The sequence below is a fragment of the Pavona decussata genome, unplaced genomic scaffold, assembly GCF_977016875.1.
Source record: "Pavona decussata unplaced genomic scaffold, jaPavDecu1.1 SCAFFOLD_106, whole genome shotgun sequence".
Classification (NCBI taxonomy): domain Eukaryota; kingdom Metazoa; phylum Cnidaria; class Anthozoa; order Scleractinia; family Agariciidae; genus Pavona; species Pavona decussata.
Window position 1 is genome coordinate 1,984,173 of NW_028145520.1, and position 23,328 is coordinate 2,007,500.

Sequence of the window (23,328 nt, forward strand, 5' to 3'; positions counted from 1 at the left end):
CCCTCGCTTTTAATATTAAGGTCTGTTGTCACTGAACTGATGTGTGGTTTTTGAACTGTTTGTGTTGTTATTGAACTCAATTGAAAAAAAAAAAAAAAAAAAACAGAATGTTCCGACACGAAAAAAAAAATAGTGGCCGTGTATTCTGTGAAGGAGGAGGAAACCGGACTGAGGTGGAAATTTACATCAAAACTTGAGGACCTTGACTTCGCGGACGATGTAGCTTAAATTTCCCCAACACAAAGACATGTGCAGTTGAAAACAAACAGGTTGGCAGAGAATGCAGAAAGCACAGGCCCTTGGGTAAATGTCGGAAAGTGCAAGGTCATGAGAGTAAATGCGAGGAATAACAAAGCCATCACAGTGAATACTCTGAGTTGGAAGATGTAGAGAAGTTTACCTATCTAGGCGCCACAGTATGTAAACAAGGGGGTGGTGAAGAAGACATCAAGGCAAGGCTAGGGAAAGCGAGAGGAACGTTTGTGAAGCTAAACCGAGTATGGAACTCCAGCAGTGTGTTGAAGAAAACATTGGTCAAGCATGCCCCTATTTAAAACAGGGAAAGAATTCACCTTCTCCGCCACGAATGAAACATTTCAATAAAACACTCGATGAACTGCACCTCAAATGCAACGAACTTGATTTACGTAATAACATGTGCCGAATGTGGACATAATTATAAAGGTTGAACGGGTGATGTCCTAAGAATTAGAGTGACAGTTCATAAACAACAAATTAGAGACCCACTCACACGTATGCTGGGAGTCAGCAAGCACATTGATGAATGTGCTGCAGGATTGACTCCTCAGTTCACTATCTTTCCGTTTTACAAGATTCTCAGCCCCTCAGAGGTCATGAGAAAGAACAAGGAGAGGTTTTTTATTTCGAAATATAAACCGGGTCCAGGCAGACCAGTTATCTCAGGATGTGGTACCCCTACCGAGAAAATCTCGGCGTTTGTAGATCAAAAGGTGCTACTTTTAGTACCTGAGATTAAATCATACATCAAGGATACTAATGACTTTTTACACAAGTTGGGAGAACTTGGAGATCTACCAGAGGGGGCTATATTGTGAACAATAGATGTTGTTGGGCTATACCCTCACATACCACACAAAGAAGGCTTGGAGGCTTTAAAAGAGGAACTTGATAATTTCGGACGGTCAGAGCGGGTCAGAACGAGTTGGATCTCTGAATGAAGATGTACTGTCGTTTGCCGAGCTGGTGCTTAACAGTAATAACTTTGAGTTTAATGGGAGACATCATCTTCAAAAACGAGGAACAGCGATTGGGACGAGGATGGCTCCTTCATATGCAAACATTTTTGTGGACAGGTTGGAGAGAGGTTTGATTCGGAATGCGGAGGTCAAACCGCGTATTTGGTGGCAGTACATTGATTATATTTTTATTGTTTGGACGGAGGGAGAGGAGAAGTTAAAAGAATTCATTGATTGTATCAACAATGCGCACGATACAATTAAGTTCACCTATGAATGGTCGGAGCACGAGATTGAGTTTCTAGACATCAAGGTGCTGAACGAGTCAGGGGTGTTGGAGACGGATGTGTTTATCAAGCCGACCGACAGTCACCATTATTTACATCATAGCTCTTGTCTTCCGGGTGGTGTAAGAGAGGTATTCCATTTGCCCAGGTGATGCGACTACGTAGGATTTGCTCAAAATCTTGTTTTTTTTTGTTTTTTTTTAAAGAGAGCGGAAGACCTGGTGGAGCTTTTAACGGACAGGGGCTATAGGAGAGCCTATAACATAGATTGTGTCGCAAAACTGAACGACTTGGTAAGAAACTATAGTATACCGAAAAAGTGTCTTTACGTGCAAACTCCTTGGCTTTAATATTTATTGCGACTATATGCCAAAATGAATTGAATCTTATATAAAGCTTTGTGTAGGAAAGCGGATGTAAAAATATACCACGTGATTTTCAGTGGTAAAGTTCTTATAGACATATACATCTTTTTTTTTTTCAATAATTCATTTAGCAACAAGAGAAAAAAACAGAAACCGCTGCCGTGCTAGAGTGTGATGGTTGTCAAAGGCTAAATGGTAAAAATCAACTCATCACTACAAAAAACAAACTTAACAACACCAGACAGGAACTGAGGAAAGCGAAGAAACACTTGGAAGTAAAACATAGACCAGGTATTTTATCAAATATTATAATAATATTGTAAATTATATCTGATATCACTGTATGATAACACTGTATAAGCTCCAGGTCCTTAAGTATAAATAAAGTTATGCATGTATGTAATGTATGTATCTATAAAATAATTTTTGGTGCAAGAATACATACTCTATAAGTAAGTGTAATATGTTGTCGGGATCAAAATGACTAATACGCGACAATGATGTCAGTTTTATTATTGCCATAACGAGGTTATAGCATTCCTGAGACTTCTCATAATATTTTTAAAGGAGTAGTTGCCACTGGGAACATTGTGACAGGACAGTGTGATGATGATGCCAGTGACGTTTCTGAAGTGGATGAGAGTGAGGAAAATCAGTACGAGACAACCAAAGAAGAACCTGATTACTTGTCAGATGGAGTATATGAGCCAGAAACAAAGACAGACACAGCTTCAGAGAATGAAGAAGACGATGATTCTTCAGGCAACAGGTACATATATTTAACATTTGTAACCCTCCTATAAAGGATCATGGCATTCTGTTGAAAGTGATTGCATAAAATTGACTAAGGCTGTCTTACAATATTTATCATAATTTGTCTGTCCTTTTTAGAAATTTTTCAAGGGAAAATAGTCAACAGTAATAGACTTGATCATGGATTGGCATTATGCCCGATCAAAATTTGAGCACTATTTTGTTTTTGTACTTTTCTATCTCTTTACAGAGTGTATGTCAAAGATGGAAATCTACGAACACAGCCAAAGTTTATAGTTTTCCTTCCTCAACTACTGCTTCTGTTCAAGTTTTGCAAATTCTGCAAAGCTGAAAATCCACTTGTGGAGACAAAGCAAGTTGGGACAATGGCAGTGATAACATCCACCTGCACAAATAAGAAGTGCAACAAGAAAGACACTGTTTGGAGGAGTCAGCCAAACATGCCTGGAACTAAAATACCTGCTGATAATTTTCTACTGTGTATGGCAATTTTGTTATCTGGCAGCTCGGCGTCAAAGGTATTGCAGTTGTTCCAGCACATGAGAGTTGCCTGTTTTTCCCTCAAGACATTCTTCAGACATCAGCGTGTAAGTTATATTAAATTATTTTATTAACTAGACATACAAAATAGTGCAGTATGTAAATTGTACGAGTTTCACAGGGTTATCATTAAGTTGTGAAGTATAATGGCACATGACGTTGAGTACTAAGGCAGGTACCCTGACTATGACTGACTAAGCAAGAGCCAAAGGCCCCAGTTTCTAGGGGGTTCCAGGGGTATGCTCCCCTTGAAATGTTTAAAACCCAGACTCCTAGTATTTCCTGCATTCTAGGAAATAAATTCTCCTTTTGTCACTACTTGGCATATACCCATTCATACTTGAAAAGAACTGTACAGTGCTCTCTGAGAATTTTTTATACCACTTGTCTGTCAAAAATAACAATCTTAAGGCTACATGAACAGCAAGCTCAAGTAGCAGAGTACTCTGCTTAAAGTAGATCCAGGTCTGGATTATTAATAAAACTCATGGTTTGAAAATCATTTCCCCACAGGAGAAACTGTTTCCAACTATCCACTTGTTTTGGAAGTCCTTCCAAGGGAATGTAATCAAGAAAATAAAGGAAGCTGGTAAGCCAGTGGCCATTGCTGGAGACGGACGCCACGACAGTATGGGACATTGAACAAAATATGGTGCATACACCATATTTTGTTGCACTATTCCCCTCATCTTTCACTTCTCCCTTGTTCAGGTAAATGTTTGAATTGTTTCTGATCCTTGTCTTTTGTATGACCAATATAAAGTATCAGCCGGTTTTTTATTTCTTTTAGTGATCTATTTATGGTCTCAAAGTATTATTATACAAGACAATCAGCTTAGCAGTCACTGTTCGGGAAATGCAAGTTTGAAAGCTTCTGTTCTGTTCAGAAAGAGAAACCTCTCATTTTTCACTGATTATGTAGACAGCAGTGCAAGACTGAATCTCAACGAAACCAATGATCTTCTAAGGGCCTGTTCACATGGAGGTGGGGGACCCCAGGTAGGTGAGGTACCCCGCTTCGGTGGGGTTACCAATCTCTCCATACAATCTCTCTTTATTTCTTGATGGCGTTCACATGTGAAGTGGGGTACCTCACCGAGGCGGGTAACCCGCTTAGCTGGGGTGAGTTTTCTCCATGTGAATGCTGGAGGTGGGGTGGGGTGATGTTCATCCGGGCAATTGTCTCTGAATTCAGTACAAGTGTGGCGAGCTTTTTCGCAGATATCACCTTCAAAACATCGACAACAATGCCATTGAAGAAAGTTCTGAAGGAGTTGAAGGTGCATTTGTCGAGTCTGATAACCAAGCTGGTCTACCGGTCTTGGATGAAGATGAAGTCGTGCCCGTAGAACGAAACGAAAAGTGTCTTCCATCCGCCCTCTTTATTGATATATGTACTTAGCGACCACGCAGTAGCTTTTTAAACCTCACCCCAGCGCCCCGGGGTTGCATGTGAAGGCCTGTTTTTTCTGACCCCGGGTAGATGGGGTACCTCACCTACCTGGGGTCCCCCACCTCCATGTGAACAGGCCCTAACTGCAAAGCGAGGTACGGTGGACACAAGTTTGTGACCAGCCGGTATTTTATTTCTTTTAGAGATCTATTTATGGTCTCAAAGTAATATCACACAAGACAATCAGCTTACCAGTCACTGTTCGGGACATGCAAGTTTGAAAGCTTCTGTTCTATTCTGTTCTGTTTTGTTCTGAAAGACAAACCTCTCACTTTTCACTGATTATGTAGACAGCGGTGCAAGACTAAATCTCAACGAAACCAAAGATCTTCTAACTGCAAAGCGAGCCATGGTGGACACAAGTTTGTGACCAGCTGGTATTTTACTTCTTTTAGAGATCTATTTAGGGTCTCAAAGTATTATTATACAAGACAATCAGCTTACCAGCCACTGTTTGGGAAATGTAAGTTTGAAAGCTTCTGCTCTGTGCTGCAAGAGAAACCTCTCATTTTTCACTGATTATGTGGACAGCTGTGCAAGACCGAATCTCAACAAAACCAATGATCTTCTAACTGCAAAGCGAGGTATGGTGGACAAAAATTTGTGACCAGCCGGTTTTTTATTTCTTTTAGTGATCTATTTATGGTCTCAAAGTATTATTATACAAGACAATCAGCTTAGCAGTCACTGTTCGGGAAATGCAAGTTTGAAAGCTTCTGTTCTGTTCAGAAAGAGAAACCTCTCATTTTTCACTGATTATGTAGACAGCGGTGCAAGACTGAATCTCAACGAAACCAACGATCTTCTAACTGCAAACTGAGGTACGGTGGACACAAGTTTGTGACCAGCGGGTATTTTATTTTATTTCTTTTAGAGATCTATTTAGGGTCTCAAAGTATAAGTATACAAGACAATCAGCTTACCAGTCACTGTTTGGGAAATGTAAGTTTGAAAGCTTCTGCTCTGTGCTGCAAGAGAAACCTCTCATTTTTCACTGATTATGTAGACAGCGGTGCAAGACTGAATCTCAACGAAACCAACGATCTTCTAACTGCAAAGCGAGGTATGGTGGACACAAGTTTGTGACCAGCCGGTATTTTATTTCTTTTAGAGATTTATTTACGGTCTCAAAAGTATTACGGTCTCAATCTTTTCACTTCTACACAAGACAAATCAGTATAATACTCAATAAGCATCTTCTGGTAACTACTTTATTAATTATTCTAGGTTCAATCATCATAAAAATTCTTTTTCCATCGTTGGAGCTAAAATTTGGAACAGCATTGCCGAAAGCTATCGAAGACTACCAAAGCACATATTCAAAACGAAAATTCAAGCATTACTATTTGTAACTTTAGAAACTCTGGACAGTTATGCTGACACTAGCACTCTTATTCTGAAGTAAAAAAGTCATCTTAATTATAATTCAATCATAAATCATAATAGTTTTCTTCACTTTTCGTTACTTTTTACTCTTTTGACAAACAATGTATTCAAAATTGACTTTTCTAGCGCCTTCAATTAGTAATTTGTGTAGGTATGTCCTTAACACCGCCTGCCGAGATTAGCTCGCTATTCGCAGGCGGTGTTCATTGTAAGCATCTTCTTGCAAAACTTAATAAACTTGAACTTGATCATACAAGACAATCAGCTTACAGATGAAGTACTGCTAACTTCCTTGTATGTTTTGATGTTCCCAAACGCATTCAGCATAGGATTAAAAGCAACATTCTCTTCGCATTTGAAAATGAAGACGATGTCTGCCATATTGGATAAGACATGCCAAATTAAGGTTCTCTACTGCCTTCTGATGCTTTGTTGCGATAACTCACTCTACAATCCTGGTCCACAGTGGAAGTTTCCTTTTGGTGTTTGTGAGCGCCCTGTGAAATGCAACCAATGCGGTATCTAGTGCAATTACTACGATAAATGGTACCACACTCGATGTTGTGCTATGAGTGACCATATCCTCGACTCACTCGCAAACAGCTCGTATTTGGATTTGTACAAACTGTGATCTGTCAAGTTTCCCCTTGTCTCTCTTCGATTCATTCAGCTGCGCTAACACTTTGAACTTGTTTGATCCGCCTGCCCAATTGAATCCTGAAATATCGAGTGCAAATTTGACTCCGTTCTGATAATGGAAGCCCTGTCCAGACATCTTACTGCTCAACACCAGACCATCAAAAGTCAAATACTAGAAAAAAGCCACCTACTACAAACAAAGTAAACAAACATCTACCGACAAAAAGCTCCAGTGCCATCAATTAATTACCAAACACAGCCCGGTCATAATAGGTGGAACTGAAAGTCATCTTTAGTGGAATGAGAAAAAAAATTACAAAAAAGAGGAATGACACCGAGGTCAGCAAATACCTGTGGCAATTAATAGAAAAGGTGTTTACAATCACATGGAAAGTCCTCGAAAAGGCCAGAACATACACCAACCTCACCAAACGATGCAATCTATGCATCAGAGAGAAGTTCATTATAATATCTAAACCACCAATGGCAACCTTAAACAAGCATAAAAAACTTATATAATGAAGCGTCCAGTGTTTGCTGTAGGGTACATCAAGGAGTACAGTCAACTCTCTCGTAAGCGAACACCCTTGGGGCACGACAAAGTGGTCGCTTACGGCAGGTGGTCGCTTACGGGAAAGATCAACATAATAAGCCTAATACTGGATTGATAAGTTGATTACATAAAAATATTACCTTAGATGCTAAAATTGGGCAAATAGAAACTAATTTATTTGATTTTTTCATTCTTCTGATGAAACTTTGTATAACATTTTGGAACAGATCACTGTAACAATTCCCGTTTACCTACAGATCTAATTATGGCTATCTTCTCTGTCTGTAAAGTTTTATTATCTGTCAGCAGTTCAGGGCAGCGTCATTAAAAATTGAACTCTTGTCACTTCTGAGTAATGATTTACCAACGATCACCCGTGATTATCTCGGGTGGTCGCTTAGCGGAAACAGAAAACAAAAGAGTATGTGTAATTTCTGGCCTAAAAAGTGGTCGCGGTCCCTTAAGAAATTTGAGTGGTGGTCGCTTACGAGAGAGCTCTTGAAACAGTATTTAACTGAGGAACAAAATGGTTGTTTACGAAGTGGTGGCTTACGGGAGGTGGTCGCTTACGAGAAGTGGTCGCTATGAGAGAGTTGACTGTAGTTCGTGTGCTTCACATTCGGTAAAATTCCTTGTAACGGAGAGTTCTTACAAAGCCAATTTCAAGCAAAGCTGCTAAATTTCATTGCTGTAGATTTCTGGCAGCGAGCACTGTTCCACAATATCTTGCATTAATGCTGTGGTAGCCGTTTTACTGATTCCTTCAACAGTATGGTCATGCTTCTCCAGGTTTGGGCTATTAACCTTTGTCGTGTTCAGTCCTGTCCCTCCCCTTGGAGAAAAAAAAAGAAAGAAAAAACAACAATAAGAGAATACCCAATCGGTGCTGACCAAAAACAACACAGCTCAGGGGACATCAGTTCACATTACAACAGGGAACAAGCACAATCGAACAGTCCACAGCCAAATGAAATAATATCAACCATTTCTCAAGGTAAACATCCTATTATAAGTTGAATATAACAGCAACACTTATGACAAACCACTAGGTTGCTCAGTTTTTATTAAACTTTTTTGCCATACAGATTTACTTAAGAACTGTTTACACTTCTATAACTTGGTATTCGAGCATGACTTTGAGCATCAGGTAATTAATTTTGCAGCCGATTGAAAATTGGCTCAATTTCGGTCAATAAAAATTGACATTCAGTTTAAAGTCTTGTGATTATCAACCTTTATTGACAAATTCTATCACATGACCAGAAAGTGGGAGATCCATGAGATAGCATGGTGCTTGCGCAAATTAGTTGCATGTTTTTTGCTTTGCGCGACCAGACCTCAGTACTTTGTACTGTGGGAAAAAAGTTCTTCTGGAGAGACTGATGAAGTCAGTTTTTACTTATTCCGGTTTTGTGTTAACGTAGTTGACAAAGATTAAAGATTAAGATCCTAACGTAGTTAGGAAACACGCTCAGACACCAAATGAGTGCCTCTGAGAACGGAACCTCGGAAACGAGGCCTCAGCAACACAGCACTGGGGATAAGTTCTCACTTTTACTAGACCAAATCCAGGTCATGAATGACGATTTCGAAAGGCTGATTCCAGATGAGCAACAAGAGCCAGACCCTAGCGCTGAATCAAACAGGACATTGGCCGAGGGTGAGCCAAGTGGAAATATGGCCCTGTAAAAGGCTATAGCACAGGATCTCAACATAAGGGAGAAAGCGGGCCCTGCCATCGAGGGTGAATTGGCTGCGGTTGTGAATGCCCTCCTCAAGGATAAGATAAGTGGCAAGGCGCTCAAAGAAAAGATTGACAACTATTCGCATCCTGAGAACATCGAGGGACTTTGCACATCTAAAGTTAACCCACTGATTTGGAGTCAAATATCCACGTCCATAAGGACACAGGATGCTGGTTCTCAAAAGAACCAGAACACACTTGTGGCTTCGATGATAGTAATGACCAAAGTGGCAATAATTTTGTGTATGTCCAGTTAACATGTTATTGCAATCAGTGATTCATCTAAAACAGACATTAAAGCTAGCTTTGACCGCAATTGTATTTGAAGTTAATGATTGTGGATAAGCAGATTTCATATCTTGTTGATGCTCTTCATGAGACAATCATGGTGACAAGAGTCCTGTGATCGCTTATAGAAAATAAGGAAGAAGTTTTTTTTCCTCTGTTTTGCATATTAATGCTCGCAGTTTGCTGGCAACCTTTGATAATTTTAAAACTATGTTAATGAGAATTCATTGTGCTCTTTGCTCTTGGATTTAGAGTCAAGCATTCAATGTCACAGTCATTGATTCACCTCATCAATAAGATTGCTTTGGTAATTGATGAGGGCCGGTATTTTCCTAGATCTTTCAAAAACATTCAATACTTTGGACCATGATATTCTATTTTCTAAATTGGAACATTATTGCCTTCATGAGTTAGCCCTCAAATGGATTAGGAGCTACTTTTCAAAACGTGAGCAGTTTAAAGAAACTCGCTCCTCGACTCAACAAATCTAATGTGGTGTTCCACAAAGTTCTATCTTAGGCCCCCGTTTCTTTGTTCTTTATATTAATGATATTCCAAATGCCTCTACGCAAACGGGCATATTACTTTTCAGACACAAGTATTAATTTTTTGCGTTCAGATATAAACCAGGTACAGATATGAATAAGCAGCTCGATAGCATTGCTATGTGGACGAAGGCAAATAAATTACCAGTCAATATTAAGGATGGTGCCTACTAATAGCGAAGTATTTTTGCACGGTTTATCACTATGTGGGAAAAGCAGATCTTGGTAGCGGGTATTGAAATCCAAAAAGAAAACTGGGGGTAACCACGCATTTTTTAGAGATAACTAAGCAACAATTATTCCAAAAAGCAGCAAAATACAAAGCAATGTATGGCGCTTTTTTCCAAATTGAAGCTTTATTATCTCTGAAAAATGCATGGTTACCCCCAATTTTCTTTCTGGATACCAAAATCACTTACTAAGTTCTGTTTTCTCCGCATACTTTTAAAGCGCGCAAAAATATCCCTGTATTAATAGGCACCACCCATAGGAAACCCGAGTATCTCGAGATGCGCAGAATGTATGCGCAGTAACAATAGTAGGCACCGTCCTTAAGAAGACCAATTACATCATATTTAAACCTTGACAAAAGAAACTGCCGAGTAATGTATCTTTCTTTTTTGACAATGAGCAACATGAGCAGAAACAGCAAACTAAATTTCTAGGCTAAATATTTACAAAATCACAAATTTTATCTGTGGCAAAATAGCAAAATCTGTCGGAATAATTCATAGGTTGCGCTATCTTTTATCTATCAGCACTAAATTATCCCTTTATTACACCCTTGTATATCCTTAACAAAGCTATTGTAATAAAGTCTGGTCATCTACATACAATACTCACCTGAACAGAATTTATCTCTTACAAAAAAGTGCTATCTGTACTTTAACAAACTCAGAGTATCATGCTCACACTGCTCCATTATTTGCCAAACTCAACATTTTAGATATATTTGGTATCTCTATGTTCCATGTTGCCAAATTTGTTCTGCTGTCATCATCATATGCTACCCTCCTCTTTCATAAATCTATTGATAACTAGTGGCCAGGTACACACATATGCCACAAGACTTGTAAAAAAATACAGACCATACTTTTGTCGAACAAATATTAAACAGCTTACTACTTTATACTTGGGTCCAAAAAGTTGGAATTCCCTTCCATTATCCATCTCAAGCTCCACCAATTTTGCTAATTTTAAAAAAAGTCTTTATGACTTTCTTTCTCTTAACCTTGAAACTGACTGAAGTTTATTTTTATCCTTCTGCCCCCTACTCCTAAATTATTTTAATCAATGACCAATCATGGGGTAACCTCCTTGTATAAGCCTTTGGCTTTCTGAGGTCTCCTCATCGTAGGGTATATAGTAGGTGAGTAAGTCGTGCTCACTCATCCTCATAATGTCTATAGGGTATACAAGGCCTCAGCATGATCACTGCAGGCTTCTCTACGACTACCAGCCCATTTTGCTGTATTATATTAACCCCCCGGGGGAGACAGAAATGGTTGTTCCTTTTCTCTTCTTCGTGTGTTTTGTCAAGTACAAGTATTGTCAAGTCCCAATTTATAATTGAATCCTATAAACAAGCTCCTACTTCGAAGAAGTGGGATCCTTTGGTCCCGCTCTTCAACAATTGTTAGTTTCTCTGACAAGGCGTTAACACATTAGTATGCTTTGAGATGCTATTGTTTTACAGCATTCATTGATTTTCTTCTATTTCATTCTTGGCACTGCTCACTACTGAGTTTTTAATTTTCCCATTTACTAAAAGAGAAGTGTTTACTGCTAAAACCTCTCATCTGTCAGGTTATAACTTCACCACCATTTCTTTAAGTGTGTATGTTTACTATCACGACTATTGTTATTATTATTATTATTATTATTTTTTTTTTTTTTTTTGTTGCTTTTATTTTTTTGTGTTTGTAGCTTTAATTAGTGTATTGTAAAAGATTATGTAATGTTGTATGGTTTGTTGATTTGTCAAATAAAGTTTTTAAAAAAAGAAAAAAAACTCTAGCTCGGACACTTCAGATTCGCAACTTGAATATCATTCCTCTTGGCGTAAACTGTCATATGGCTGGAATTCTAGATCAGACTAGCAAACACAAGAAAAATGTACTAACCAATTTTTTTCAGTTTATATCTTGTATTTTGATATTTCAAACAGGCCACCCATATCATTGCTCATTGTAATTATTTTTGTTCTTTTTCAGTTTTACTGTTTTACTGTATTTATGTTCCAGTGTATTGATTTGCTGCTTCGGCATACAATTAATATTTAAAAAAAAAGTATTGTCAAGTCTTTCCTGTTTATCGTTTCAGAATACAAAGTCGGTTCCTACAATCTCATCTACGTGTCAGTTAAACTTCAAGTGTTTCAACTATAAGTTGTGGAGAATCCAAATCTCATCGAATTCATGACAACCATAGAAGGACTTCAAGGAGTCATGACTGGACTCGTCAGTGTTGTGAAGGGCCTCACTGCAAATGTTTCACAAGTCACTGAAACAATCGGCCAGATGGCTGATGCAGCTGCTACAGCCTCTCATCACGACAAGAATCAAGGCCTTTGCATGCCTTCCATGTAACTTCCATCGTTTCGTCGAGACGACATTCAGAACTTCTGGAGCAATTTACCCAGCAAACATCACATCCTCCCCACCAAAACACGCTTGTTGCTTCTGGAACAACAATGTATTGACGACTGGCCAAGGTTGGTGTTGCCAATCGCCAAAAGTACAGAGGGCTACGCAGAAAAAGCGGCAGAGGACAAACTTAACAATTGGATCAAAAGATTATGGGCAGAGTTAAGTTGTTTACATTTTATATGTCAGTGCCCAATTGTTTCAGTTTTTTCTTGTGGTGAACTTCATCCGTAATATTTTAAGCAAATTCTACTTTTAGATCACATAAAAAGGGAACATTTACACTTTCTAGCTTAAAAATAATGTTAGTTTGGGAGTGGAGCATGATATGAGAGAGATGGCTTTAATTTCACTGATTTCAAGTTTTTTCCCTAGGAAGGCTCTTTCATTTTGCTTGAACATTTTAATATATACTCGAAAAATTCGCCTGGTACGGTTTTTCCAGTTTAAGCGGTTTGGTTGGCCCGAGTCCCCTACAGCTCACGAAGAACAATAAAACAAAATGGCGACACTGCAGCCCAAGGCTTTGTTTGGTATTTTGGACACTGAGGAAAATGTCATTGACAATGAAATGGTGTTATAAGAGGATAATCTTACACCACTCTTTGCTGCCATTATTCTGTTTTATGAGGCGGAGTTTGAATAGGGTTGAAGGTTTTTTTACATATACGTTGCGGACATATTCTTTGGATGAATTCAACTGACATTTTTGCTACAATTCTACATATCCAAGAGTTTGGCCCTCAAAATTAAGCCAGTTAAAATTGATTATTTACTAACCTCTGCAGTCATGATTCAGATACTCAGTAGTTGTGAAAAATATTGATTCACAAAGAGTGCATCGCCATGCCGTAGTCGCCATCTTGAATTACAACTGAAAAGCGTGCGAAAATGGATCGGGCCAAGCATGATTTTGACAAATGGTACAGAATTTTCTGGTCATTTCGGTTGGAATGAGAACAGAGGAATACATCTGAGCATTTCCATCTTTTCTGGAAACGTTCCAGTGGAATGTCCTGAGCCATTTGAACTTTCAACCGAAAATGGCAGTTCTTTTGTCAAATGGTAAACGGCCCTTGGCTTTTATCTGGAAGCTTCTGTGAACTGTACTGACATGTGCATAGTAACATGAACTTCCCTGGGGAAGAAGCAGTAAAGTATATCATCACAACTTGGCCATTCTTTTGATGTTGTAAAAGACCTTATGACTAAAGCAGGTCTTTTTAATAAAGGCTATCATTCATTTGTCGATAACTTCTACACAAGCCATACCCTTGCTGAAGTTCTCTACAACAATCAGACACTTATGACAGGTAGCCTGTGTGCCAACAGGAAAGGTGTATCTACCTTACTGAAGGAAGCTAAGCCCACAGCATATGATATTCTTACTTCAGGAAAGAGCCCCTTCTTGCTCTTTCCGAAAGAAAAAAAATCACAAAAAACCCTTGTTTGATGTTGACCACAGGATACCAACAGGCATCGTTAACCACAGAAGAAGCGATGGAAGTGTCAAAGAGCTCCTCCTGAACCAGTTTCCATGTACAACAAAGTACATGAGAGGTGTGGATCTGTTGCATCAACAGGTTGACTATGTAGGAGAAGAGAGGCGTTTCCACAAGTTTGGGAAAAATTTTTTGGCAATTATCGACAGGATGGCTTACTGTGCTTGTGTTCTCTATGTCCTGCCACTGACAAGCTATCCCGTTTTGGAATCATGTCAACCCTTGTTGAGGAACTTTGTTCTACAAGATTTAATGATCAGGTGCCTGCAGAACCTCAACATGAGCACAGGATTGACATCCTTCCAAGAAAAACGAAAAAGGACTGGGTAGTGTGCTCAGATAGAACAGCACCTGGTGGTCAAAAGAGGACTCCTACCCAGCGCGAGGGCTCCAGACTCGGGGTACATTTGAAGTGCTTTGATTTGATTGATCATAAAATCAAGAAAAGAGGACAATGGATCATTAAATTTTCTTGTGGCCTTTTATTTTGCTCAGTTGCCTTGTCATTCAATGAAACAAAAATGCACATAAGAAAATACTGCCCTTTGTAATGCAATATCACCCTGCGTTTCCCAACCTCAACAACATACTCATTGGGAAATGGCACCTTATACACAATCAACCATATCTGAGAAATGTTTTTAAGGAGCCTCCCCTCATTTCATATCGCAAAGGAAAATCCCTAAAAGACATTATAGTAAGAGCTAAGCCGTAAGGGCTTTAAGACCAATTTATTTGCAAACTGCAGGAGTCGTGCAGGCCCGTCAACACTTTTAAATTCTGATTGTGACATTTAATGGACGGGCCCCGTTCTGCCTCGCATGAGACTACTGTATTTTCCAGTTTTACTATAGGCTTAAGCAATGTCGAGAGCAGAAGATTCACCTACTCAACGAACAAAATGCTCTCTTAGAGAAAAAATCCTTGCCTATAAAGAACTGCAAGTATGCCAAATATCTAGAAAGTTTAACACCGGCTTTTGTCAGAAACTAAACACATTGACCTTAGCTGACATCAGGATCAAAAATCCCCTTGTGCCATTGGCTCATTTTAAAGAGACACCATTGGTTCAAACCCAAGAACCAATAGAAAAGCAGGTGCGAAATTTCGATCCCCATAACGGTCAAAGAGGATATATAACTCAAAACTGCATAACTTGCTCCGACTGCTCACAGAACTTTCAGTGGTAAATGACGAGATTCATAGAGAATTGAAACGGCAGTCTTGCCTTAGAAATCCTTCTGCAATATGGCAGAAACAGGTCTCACTACAGACGGTTTTTTAGAAACCACATCCATGAGGATTAACATTTAAAAAAGGGAGATTTGAAAAAAGAGGAAGAAGCAGCTCTCTTGTGCAGAAACCCCGGTGAAGACGAAGAGCCAGAGAACGAGATTCCATGTGCTCAGGTCAAACAGGAGCATGCAAAAAAGACCAACAAACAGCTGATCGAGCAAGCAGCCTGTGCGTTGTAACGTCAAGCAGAAGCAAGCACAGGGACAAGAAACGTCCCCGAGACAAGCACAAAAAGTCCGCCAAAACAGCCGCCAACACCGATGCAAAGAAAGCACGTGAAGATGAAGAGCAGAGCTCCTCCATCCAAGAAGAAGAAAAGATAAACAGCTCCAACCAAAGCATTGGCAAGCTGAAAAGTCATATGGAGAAGGGCAAATGCCCTAACTTAAGACTTTAATAACAAATCAAGTTTTTGTTCTAAATTATTCTCCCATTTTGGCGGAATTTTTAGATGTGCAGAGTTAGTCATGGGTAAATTGGCTTTATATATGCTGTTTTAGTCCGGTTAGTTAATTTCGTTCTAAGCAATTGTAGGCTAGTCTACAGTTTGCATAGACTGTTAAGCGAAAATTTCACATCATTCAAATCACAAAGGATTCCTACAGTTTGGAATTTAAGGGTAAAATCTCACAGCTGACACGGCAAGATTTTTCTGTTGCAGATTTGCGCGCGTAGCAGCAAAGAACATTTATCATTACGTGTTTAACATTACGTGTGTACACTAGCATAATTTTAAACCGATATAAGCCTTTTTTAATATGTTTTGTATATAGTTATGCAATTCTGCCTTTGGCTGCGATTTAATTATTTCAATAAACTTATCTATCTAATCTATCTAAAGAACAGTGTGTACGATGAGCATGGAACTGTCCTCCACGATAAAAGCACTCGCCTTCAACTCTTGAGGATATTTGCTGTTAGTCAGAAGAATTTCGGCAAGAGATTACCAGTGCTTCTAAAGAGTTTTGACAAATGGCGAGGTAAACACAAGAAAACATTCTTGGAACACTTTAGCTCTACTTCATGGGCATCGCTCTCTGCAGCCAAGAGAGGACTGCACACAATTTCTAACCGTAAAGCAACAACAACAACAACAACAACAATACAGTCGAACCTCCACTAACGGCCACCTCTCCACAACGGCCACCTCTCTGCAACGGCCACATTTTTTTGTCCCAGCGGACAGTCCATACATTAGTTCTTGTTTAAACCTCTCTACAACGGCAACGGCCACCAAAGTGCGTCCCCAACTGCCAAAATAACCTCTCGACAACGGCCAGTACATTTCTTTTTTGTAAAAACCTTGCTTTATAGACTGATGCAGTAATCGACATTTATCTTCGGAACATAACGTTTCTGTATCCATTTTAACGATATACGTATTTTGATTGTGTTCCATTTATATGCTGCAGTAAGCATAAATTGTCTACAATAATATAGCGAATGTTGCGAACCTTGCTCGTTTCGTCTCATTAACATTTTGATTCAAAACATTATTTACGTTTTATTGTGTATTTTATCTATACGTATTATTTAAGATTGGATTGCCGTTATAGGCTACAGTAAGCATGAACATGGCACAATAAACATGTTGTACTTCCCGAAAAAAAGGTGTCATATTACACCCCCTACCTCCCCATAACGGCCACTTTCTTCTGTCCCCAAGGTGGCCGTTGTGGAGAGGTTCAACTGTACTTTATCCCACCCCATTATTATTACAACAAAATATAAATATATACATACAATAGATGATAGGGGTGCTGGCTGCCCGAAATAACCTAAAAGTTTAAAATGCCAGGCAGCCAGCTGTAAGAAAAGATATTTAAATGTTAAGGTCAGGGACACAAGAACAAACACACATAAATACACACAAAAATAAAGTTAGACAGAGTTAAGTACAGTACCAGTATATTAAAATGACCATGCATGCCAAACGAATCATCTGGTTTACCATTCACTATTTCCTCTCATATCAAACTGATTAAAAGGGGTTGATCCCATGCCTGCGAGTGCAATGGAAGCTTCAAATTTAAGAAAACCCTCAAAAGCCACCGTCTGCAACACTGCTAAGGAAATTTATTTAAAAATCAATTAGCCATTCAAGGAGCTCTACAATGTTGACCTTGAAGAGGAAGGCACTTGAGGAGACCGGGATACAGAAGAAGAAATGCCACTTTCCCCAGATCTAACTTTAACTGCATTTGACAACGAAAAAGGAGTGGATTTAGGGAGGTTCAGGGCCTCAAGAAAAAACACTGACCCAGCACCAAGGAGGTGGGTGAATCGAATGTATGGTGGAGAGATCACAACACCAGTCCCTTGCACCAATGCTTCCCTAAAAGAAACCCTGCAGACAAAAATTAATGAATGGAGAGTGCCGCCTAGAGGAAGCCATTACACCACGATGCTTCAGAAAGTTAAAGCGCATTGTGCGAGCCATTACCAATTCAGATTATTGAACACACTCAGTTCCCCTATTTGCTAAATTGGGTATCTTAGACATTTTTCACGTTAATTCATTTCAAATGGCCAAATTTATGTTTTATTATCAAAATCAATTACCTCCAATGTTCTTTTTGTGAATTTGTTTTTAACAAGTAGCCAAGTACATAATTATGGCACCAGAACAGCCAACCATTATTGTTCGCATTGTTGTCGCACAAATCTTAAGCAATTTACAGTCCTTTACCAAGGTCCCAAAATCTGGAACTCTCTCCCAATATTATTATTACTTCTTCATGTAGTTTTTTCACCTTTAAGGAACAAATGTTGCAGTTTTATCTTTAAAATCATCAATTGACCAAGCCGCACTTACGCAGCACCATATTTTCTATTTATAAATGACAGCTGAGGTGGCCTCTCTTATAACCCTGGTGGTTTCTAGAGGTCTCCTCGCCATTATTGTAAATTGAATGATTTCTTTTTATTTTGTGAGGAAAATAAATGATGATGATGATGATGATGAAGAATGCTACATCTTGATGGTACCCTAAAGGAAGAGTATTTTACAGTGACTGGGAAGAAAAGACCTCTGCTAGAGATCAGAAAATTGCTTCTAGAAGAGCACGAGAAAGAGGGGCTTGTTAGAGACCATTCAGATGCTCACTACCATGCCATGACCACTGACAAGTTAAAGAGTCGCCTAAGAGAGATTGGGGAGTCTAGCAGAGATGCCACAAAGGAGGAATTACTGGATTTGCTGAAATTCCATGAGAGAACAAGACATCTGATGATCTGGTCTGACCATTACAGTATTATGAACCATGGCCATATTCTGCTAAAAGCAAATGACATCCATGATCCTGCCTTTTATTACACCTCTGAACAACTGCATGGGAAGAATGTACAGGAGTTGGTATAGAAGCCTTATATATACATTATGGCGAGATGTAGGGTTAGGGTTAGGATCAGAGGATCAACTCATGTACAGTGAAACCCGACTTGATTAAGGCCAGCATAAGGGATGTCTGCATATTCTTTCATTGTGACCAGCCATCAAAAGAAGTTAAGACTGGAGAGCAAATTGGAGGTGGTTATGGTTGTTGTGGATGCACTGGAGCATCAGCAAACTATGGTAAGCCAAATGGTACAAAAATCAAGCGTAAAAAGTCACTCAAAATCAACAAACTATAACACATTCTATCAGAAAACTAAGTCAAAAATCAACAAGCACGATCACATTTAACAGAAAAAAATTATAACAACGCCATCTTGCGCAACATTTTGACTAACGTCATCTCCTTTTTGAGTCTTGATTTGTTGATATAAAAGGTGCAATTTCACGATGTATGCAATTAAAAATGTAGCGGCAAATCGGATATTTTCTTTATCTTAGCGACAAATTCAAACTTTAAAAACAAACTTAACAGTTCTTCAAGAAACACGGCTTTTCTGCTGTCGTTCTTGTTTGCTCTTCAAGCAACTTATATTGTTGATTTTGATGGAAAACGTTTCGTAAGGCTTAGGGAAATTCACCCTGGAAAAATTACTGTATTACTGTATCAATTATGGGAGCTTTTAAAATGCTTTCCCCCTGGGAATAAAGGGATATTTTTCAAAGCTTCTATGGTGGTGGAGATGACGACGGAGGTCCCTTTTTTTATGTACCCGGCAGATGGAACATTCTCCCCTTTATGGACAGTGACAGCCTTCTATTTTAAGATCTTCAATAGCAACCGGAAGAAAATTTGATGTTGTTTCCCAAACAGTGGCATGAGGATGAAAAAGTAGTGTAAACGTGGAATTCAATTATGGGGAAAAAAAACAACATCCCGAGAGTGCATGTGCCTGTCATTAAAGAATATACAATTTTGAATTATTCCAAAGATATATTTTTAATTTGAGACTCTTTAACCCACTAGAGGTTCAGTGATGTAGACTCACTGTCGAGGTGCATGTAACTGCAAAACGTTCCGTCAGGAACAACATTTCACTCGAAATGAACAAAAGTGATGCCAAAATCGTGAATTCGTTGAAGGCGTTCATCTGTCGTATTTTAAATATGAACTTGCATGGATGCAAATTCTACATTGATATGCAACCGGTAACGATCTGTATTTCTTCATGTACTTTTGGTAGTATAACAAAATAGATTAGTTTGTAACAGTTTAGTTTTATTTTGGGCTGCCTTGGTAATTGCGCATTGTGTTACTCTTAACTGTGTTATAAACACAACATGTAAAAATGCCAGTTTAGTCAGTAACCGATGTTTGAGGTCAAATAAGAAGTTCCATGAAAAGGAAGTAACACAACATGCAACAAAATGCTTCTTTAAGATGAACATTGCCAAAGCACCAATGCAACTCTTCTAAAATGGGATATGGGGAAAAAGAATGCGGAAGGCATGATTCTAATGAATGTTTCGTTAAAGGTTTCCGCTTTCAGGGATAGTCCACTGACCCATGGCTCAATTTTAGAGCTATCACCAAAACTCCTGGGTGGCATCAAGAGGAAAGCAACAGAAAGGGAAAAAAATAATGAAGGGTCACGTCAATGAGGCGTAAGTGTTTTGCAAGATTTCACCTTGCTTATGTCTCCTTTGCAAAAAGGACTTTTTTATTCACCCAAAAGAAAATACGTTCACCTATTTTTTATGTTGAAATTACCAAAGAGATGCGCCTTAAAACGACATAATGCAAAAATATGTGCTATTTTTTTTAATTTATACGCATAGCCTGGTTTCTTGAGCGGATAAGCTTCATGTCACTAACATCAGGATATCATTTTCCTCTATAGCGGAGGAAACAGAGCAGTGCACGGACACCAGTCAGATGACATCAAAAAAGCATTCAACACCTATTGTTGCCAAGAAGAATGCTGAAAAAGGTCATAAACAAAAAAGATACACTAAAGTGCCGTAAAGATTTCCTTTCTCTCTCTGAAGAAGACCAGAGGGTCTTTCTTTTAAAGTTCTTCACTTTTCGGGTATACCATCATAAAGGTACAATAATAGACTCAAGTGTTTTTCAGGAAATAAATCAGGTGTACCATAGTCTATTTAATTTGTTACACATTCAGTTAGGGGAAACACTAGTACACACGCATACATGTGAACAATGAAAGTCAGAACGTCCACTAGTACCTAGTTAGTACCAGGTACTAATTGTACCTAACTCATAGACTTCGATTAGTCCAGAATTGTGCTGCTCTTTTGGTGCTGGGCAGACGTTTGACCGCATTTCACTATTACCTAAGGATATTCACTGGGTTCCACTCAGAGAACACAGTAAATATTGTAAACCACGATGTAGATAAGGTAGATAAACTGCAGCAAGAATTCAACAAGCTCAAACAAATATTGTACACACGTGTTGTAGAATTCTGCAAACAATAAAATGTTGAAAAGTATTACAGTCTTATCTCTGAAAACGTAACCACCACAATGGGGGTTCAAAACAAAAAAGGGCACAAAACAAATAACAAGCGCAAAGAGCGCAGAAAAAAATTGGCAAAAAAAACGTATTAAGACAAAGACAAAACAAAAAATTCATAAAGAATTTTTCAAACCAACAACTAAGCAACAGCCAAGTGAGCATTATTTCTAAAAATTAAAAATGTCTTAAAAATATAAACATTTACTATATATTTTGCTTGATTCCTGATGCTTGTTGTACATGTTGTACCTTATTGTTACTTGTTTTCGTGGACCTTAAATTCGCGAAAATGGAGGAGGCATATTTCACAGGACTTAAGTTTTGCAAATTGGCAAATAAAAAAAAAACGTTCAATAGAAAAACTAAATTTCTCGAAAATTGTCAAAATACTAATCATCATTAACGAACAGTTAGTTTCACAATTGGCACAACCAATTTTTAATAGCAACAGTTTCCAATGACACTGAACAAAACCATGTAACAAACCGAAACTGAAAACAGTTTGACATGTTTCTCTGCAACAAAGCAGAGCTATACAAGAGTAAATGACACTGTCGGTATTTGCGCTTACAGCTGATCCTTGGGAGGAAGTATTGACTCAATAAAGGAACTTGAAGACAGTGTTAATAAATGCAAAAGAATGAACAAAGAAGACAGACAGAGGTCGAACTTATTTATTCAAAACGAAAAACATTACCGAAGATTTGATCAAGGGACAAAACCAAGGGAGCAGCTACTATCAAAAAAAATACCAACTTACTTTGGCTTCTATACAAACGCAAGTATTGGCAGCACATCGTACTGCTTCAGAGGAATTGGAAAAGGGAAAAAGAGAATTTGCTGTGAAGAATGGTTTCCCCCAATAACTGAAAATTATAACGCTGATCCCACGATGAGAACTGTTTATAGGAAGAAGAAACTCAGTTGCGAATTATTAAAACAGTGGAAAATAACAATTCATCTGAAATAAACATCACGACAACATGTTCCTAATTTAGTTTTATAATTGATTTTCCTCAATTCATACTTATTTATGGTTCAAACATTGGACGGCTCATTGACTTTCAAGTGATGTAAAAAGTTCTTGAGGCAGTGCATATTTTCAAAAGATCCTTTGTGCCAAATAAAATAATAATAATTTGAGTTTCTACTGATTGGAATTTAAAAGTGATCATCATACATTATATGTCTATTATGATGGCACGTTCTTGTTGTCAAATTAATAACCATTAAGTTAGTGAATTGGTTAACAATTTTAGTGTAACTTTAGCTCGTAAGTTTTGGCTGTCTTCAACTTACCACATTGATCGCTCAATAATAAACAATAAAGGCAGAGAATGTCTCGGGTTGATCTGTTATTCATGACCTACTGTATCACAGCACACGAGATGTGAATTTCAGTTCCCGATACAAGGAATTTGCAAAGATTTTTATGCTTTAATTCAGGTCTACTGTTACTCCAGAGTATGCTCAATCGAACTCATCCCAAATGAGCACACATCCAAAAGAAAATTTAAAGGTCAACGGCATCTGATACTTGACACTAAGTAAAATATCTTGAATTAAACTAACATTTATATTTTTGCGATATCAAGCTTTACACTACAGTTAGTCTAATAATCCATTTATAACGAGAAGAAAAATGATTTCCGAATCTGAGATTTCCACGGCAGATGGACTTAAATTTGCAACATACACAGCTTCGCCATAAACTGCAGTGCGAGAAGAGTGTTTACTGAAATGCAAGAATCAAAAGGTTAATAAAGTTTCCCATTTACTAATACTTAACTTAAGACGACTCTGGGGGTCTCAATCTCTCTTTGGAACCATTCCTTAAGTCACGCAGGTAGTGAAATATCACCGCAGGCACGTAGAATGCATAACAATCATGCTTAGTAAGCTTAAACAGTATAAATCTCGCTGAAATACTGTAACTAAGCAAACGTCTCACACAAGAAAATGCAATCACGGGCTAGAAAGAAAACTGTCAACAAAGGTGACAATGTAAAGGAGCTAGCCAAAGAGTTGAAAGTCAAGATTAGTGAAGTCGATGTACTGTTAGAACAAATGAGATCACAAGTATGCAAGAATAAACAAAGTGAGTCTTACCCTTGTGTCTTATCAAACTCCAAAGAAGTAAGGGAAAAGGGAAAGCAAACCGCAGAGATAACAAAACGGCCAATGTTAGCTATCCTTTTGTTCTTGATGTGTGAATAAACTG

General features: G+C 38.4%; 1 protein-coding gene and 1 pseudogene across 3 annotated transcripts in view; one reads left to right on the forward strand and one right to left on the reverse strand.

The window, feature by feature from the left end:
- Positions 1 to 1,916: 1,916 nt before the first annotated feature.
- Positions 1,917 to 3,944, forward strand: LOC146471196 (uncharacterized). Of its 2 annotated transcripts, XM_085121194.1 has the most exons (4): positions 1,917 to 2,160; positions 2,437 to 2,638; positions 2,873 to 3,230; positions 3,697 to 3,944. In XM_085121194.1, the coding sequence occupies exons 3-4, from the start codon at positions 3,009 to 3,011 to the stop codon at positions 3,823 to 3,825; spliced, it is 351 nt and encodes a 116-aa protein (XP_084977320.1). In that variant the 5' UTR covers positions 1,917 to 2,160; positions 2,437 to 2,638; positions 2,873 to 3,008; the 3' UTR covers positions 3,826 to 3,944. The 2 variants fall into 2 exon arrangements, with proteins under 2 accessions (XP_084977320.1, XP_084977321.1); XM_085121195.1 differs by having other exon boundaries at positions 1,917 to 2,638.
- Positions 3,945 to 5,584: 1,640 nt separating this feature from the next.
- Positions 5,585 to 23,328, reverse strand: part of LOC146471197 (uncharacterized) — a 54,321-nt pseudogene continuing 36,577 nt past the window's right edge. Inside the window, exon 6 of the transcript XR_014866864.1 lies at positions 5,585 to 8,046. The product of XR_014866864.1 is annotated as an uncharacterized LOC146471197 (transcript). The remainder of the gene's footprint in view (positions 8,047 to 23,328) is intronic.

Coding starts and splice junctions, on each gene's coding strand:
- LOC146471196 (XM_085121195.1), top strand. CDS start 3,009: ATGGCAGTGATAACATCCACCTGCACAAATAAGAAGTGCAACAAGAAA. Junction 3,231..3,696: donor CATTCTTCAGACATCAGCGT/GTAAGTTATATT, acceptor ATTTCCCCACAG/GAGAAACTGTTTCCAACTAT.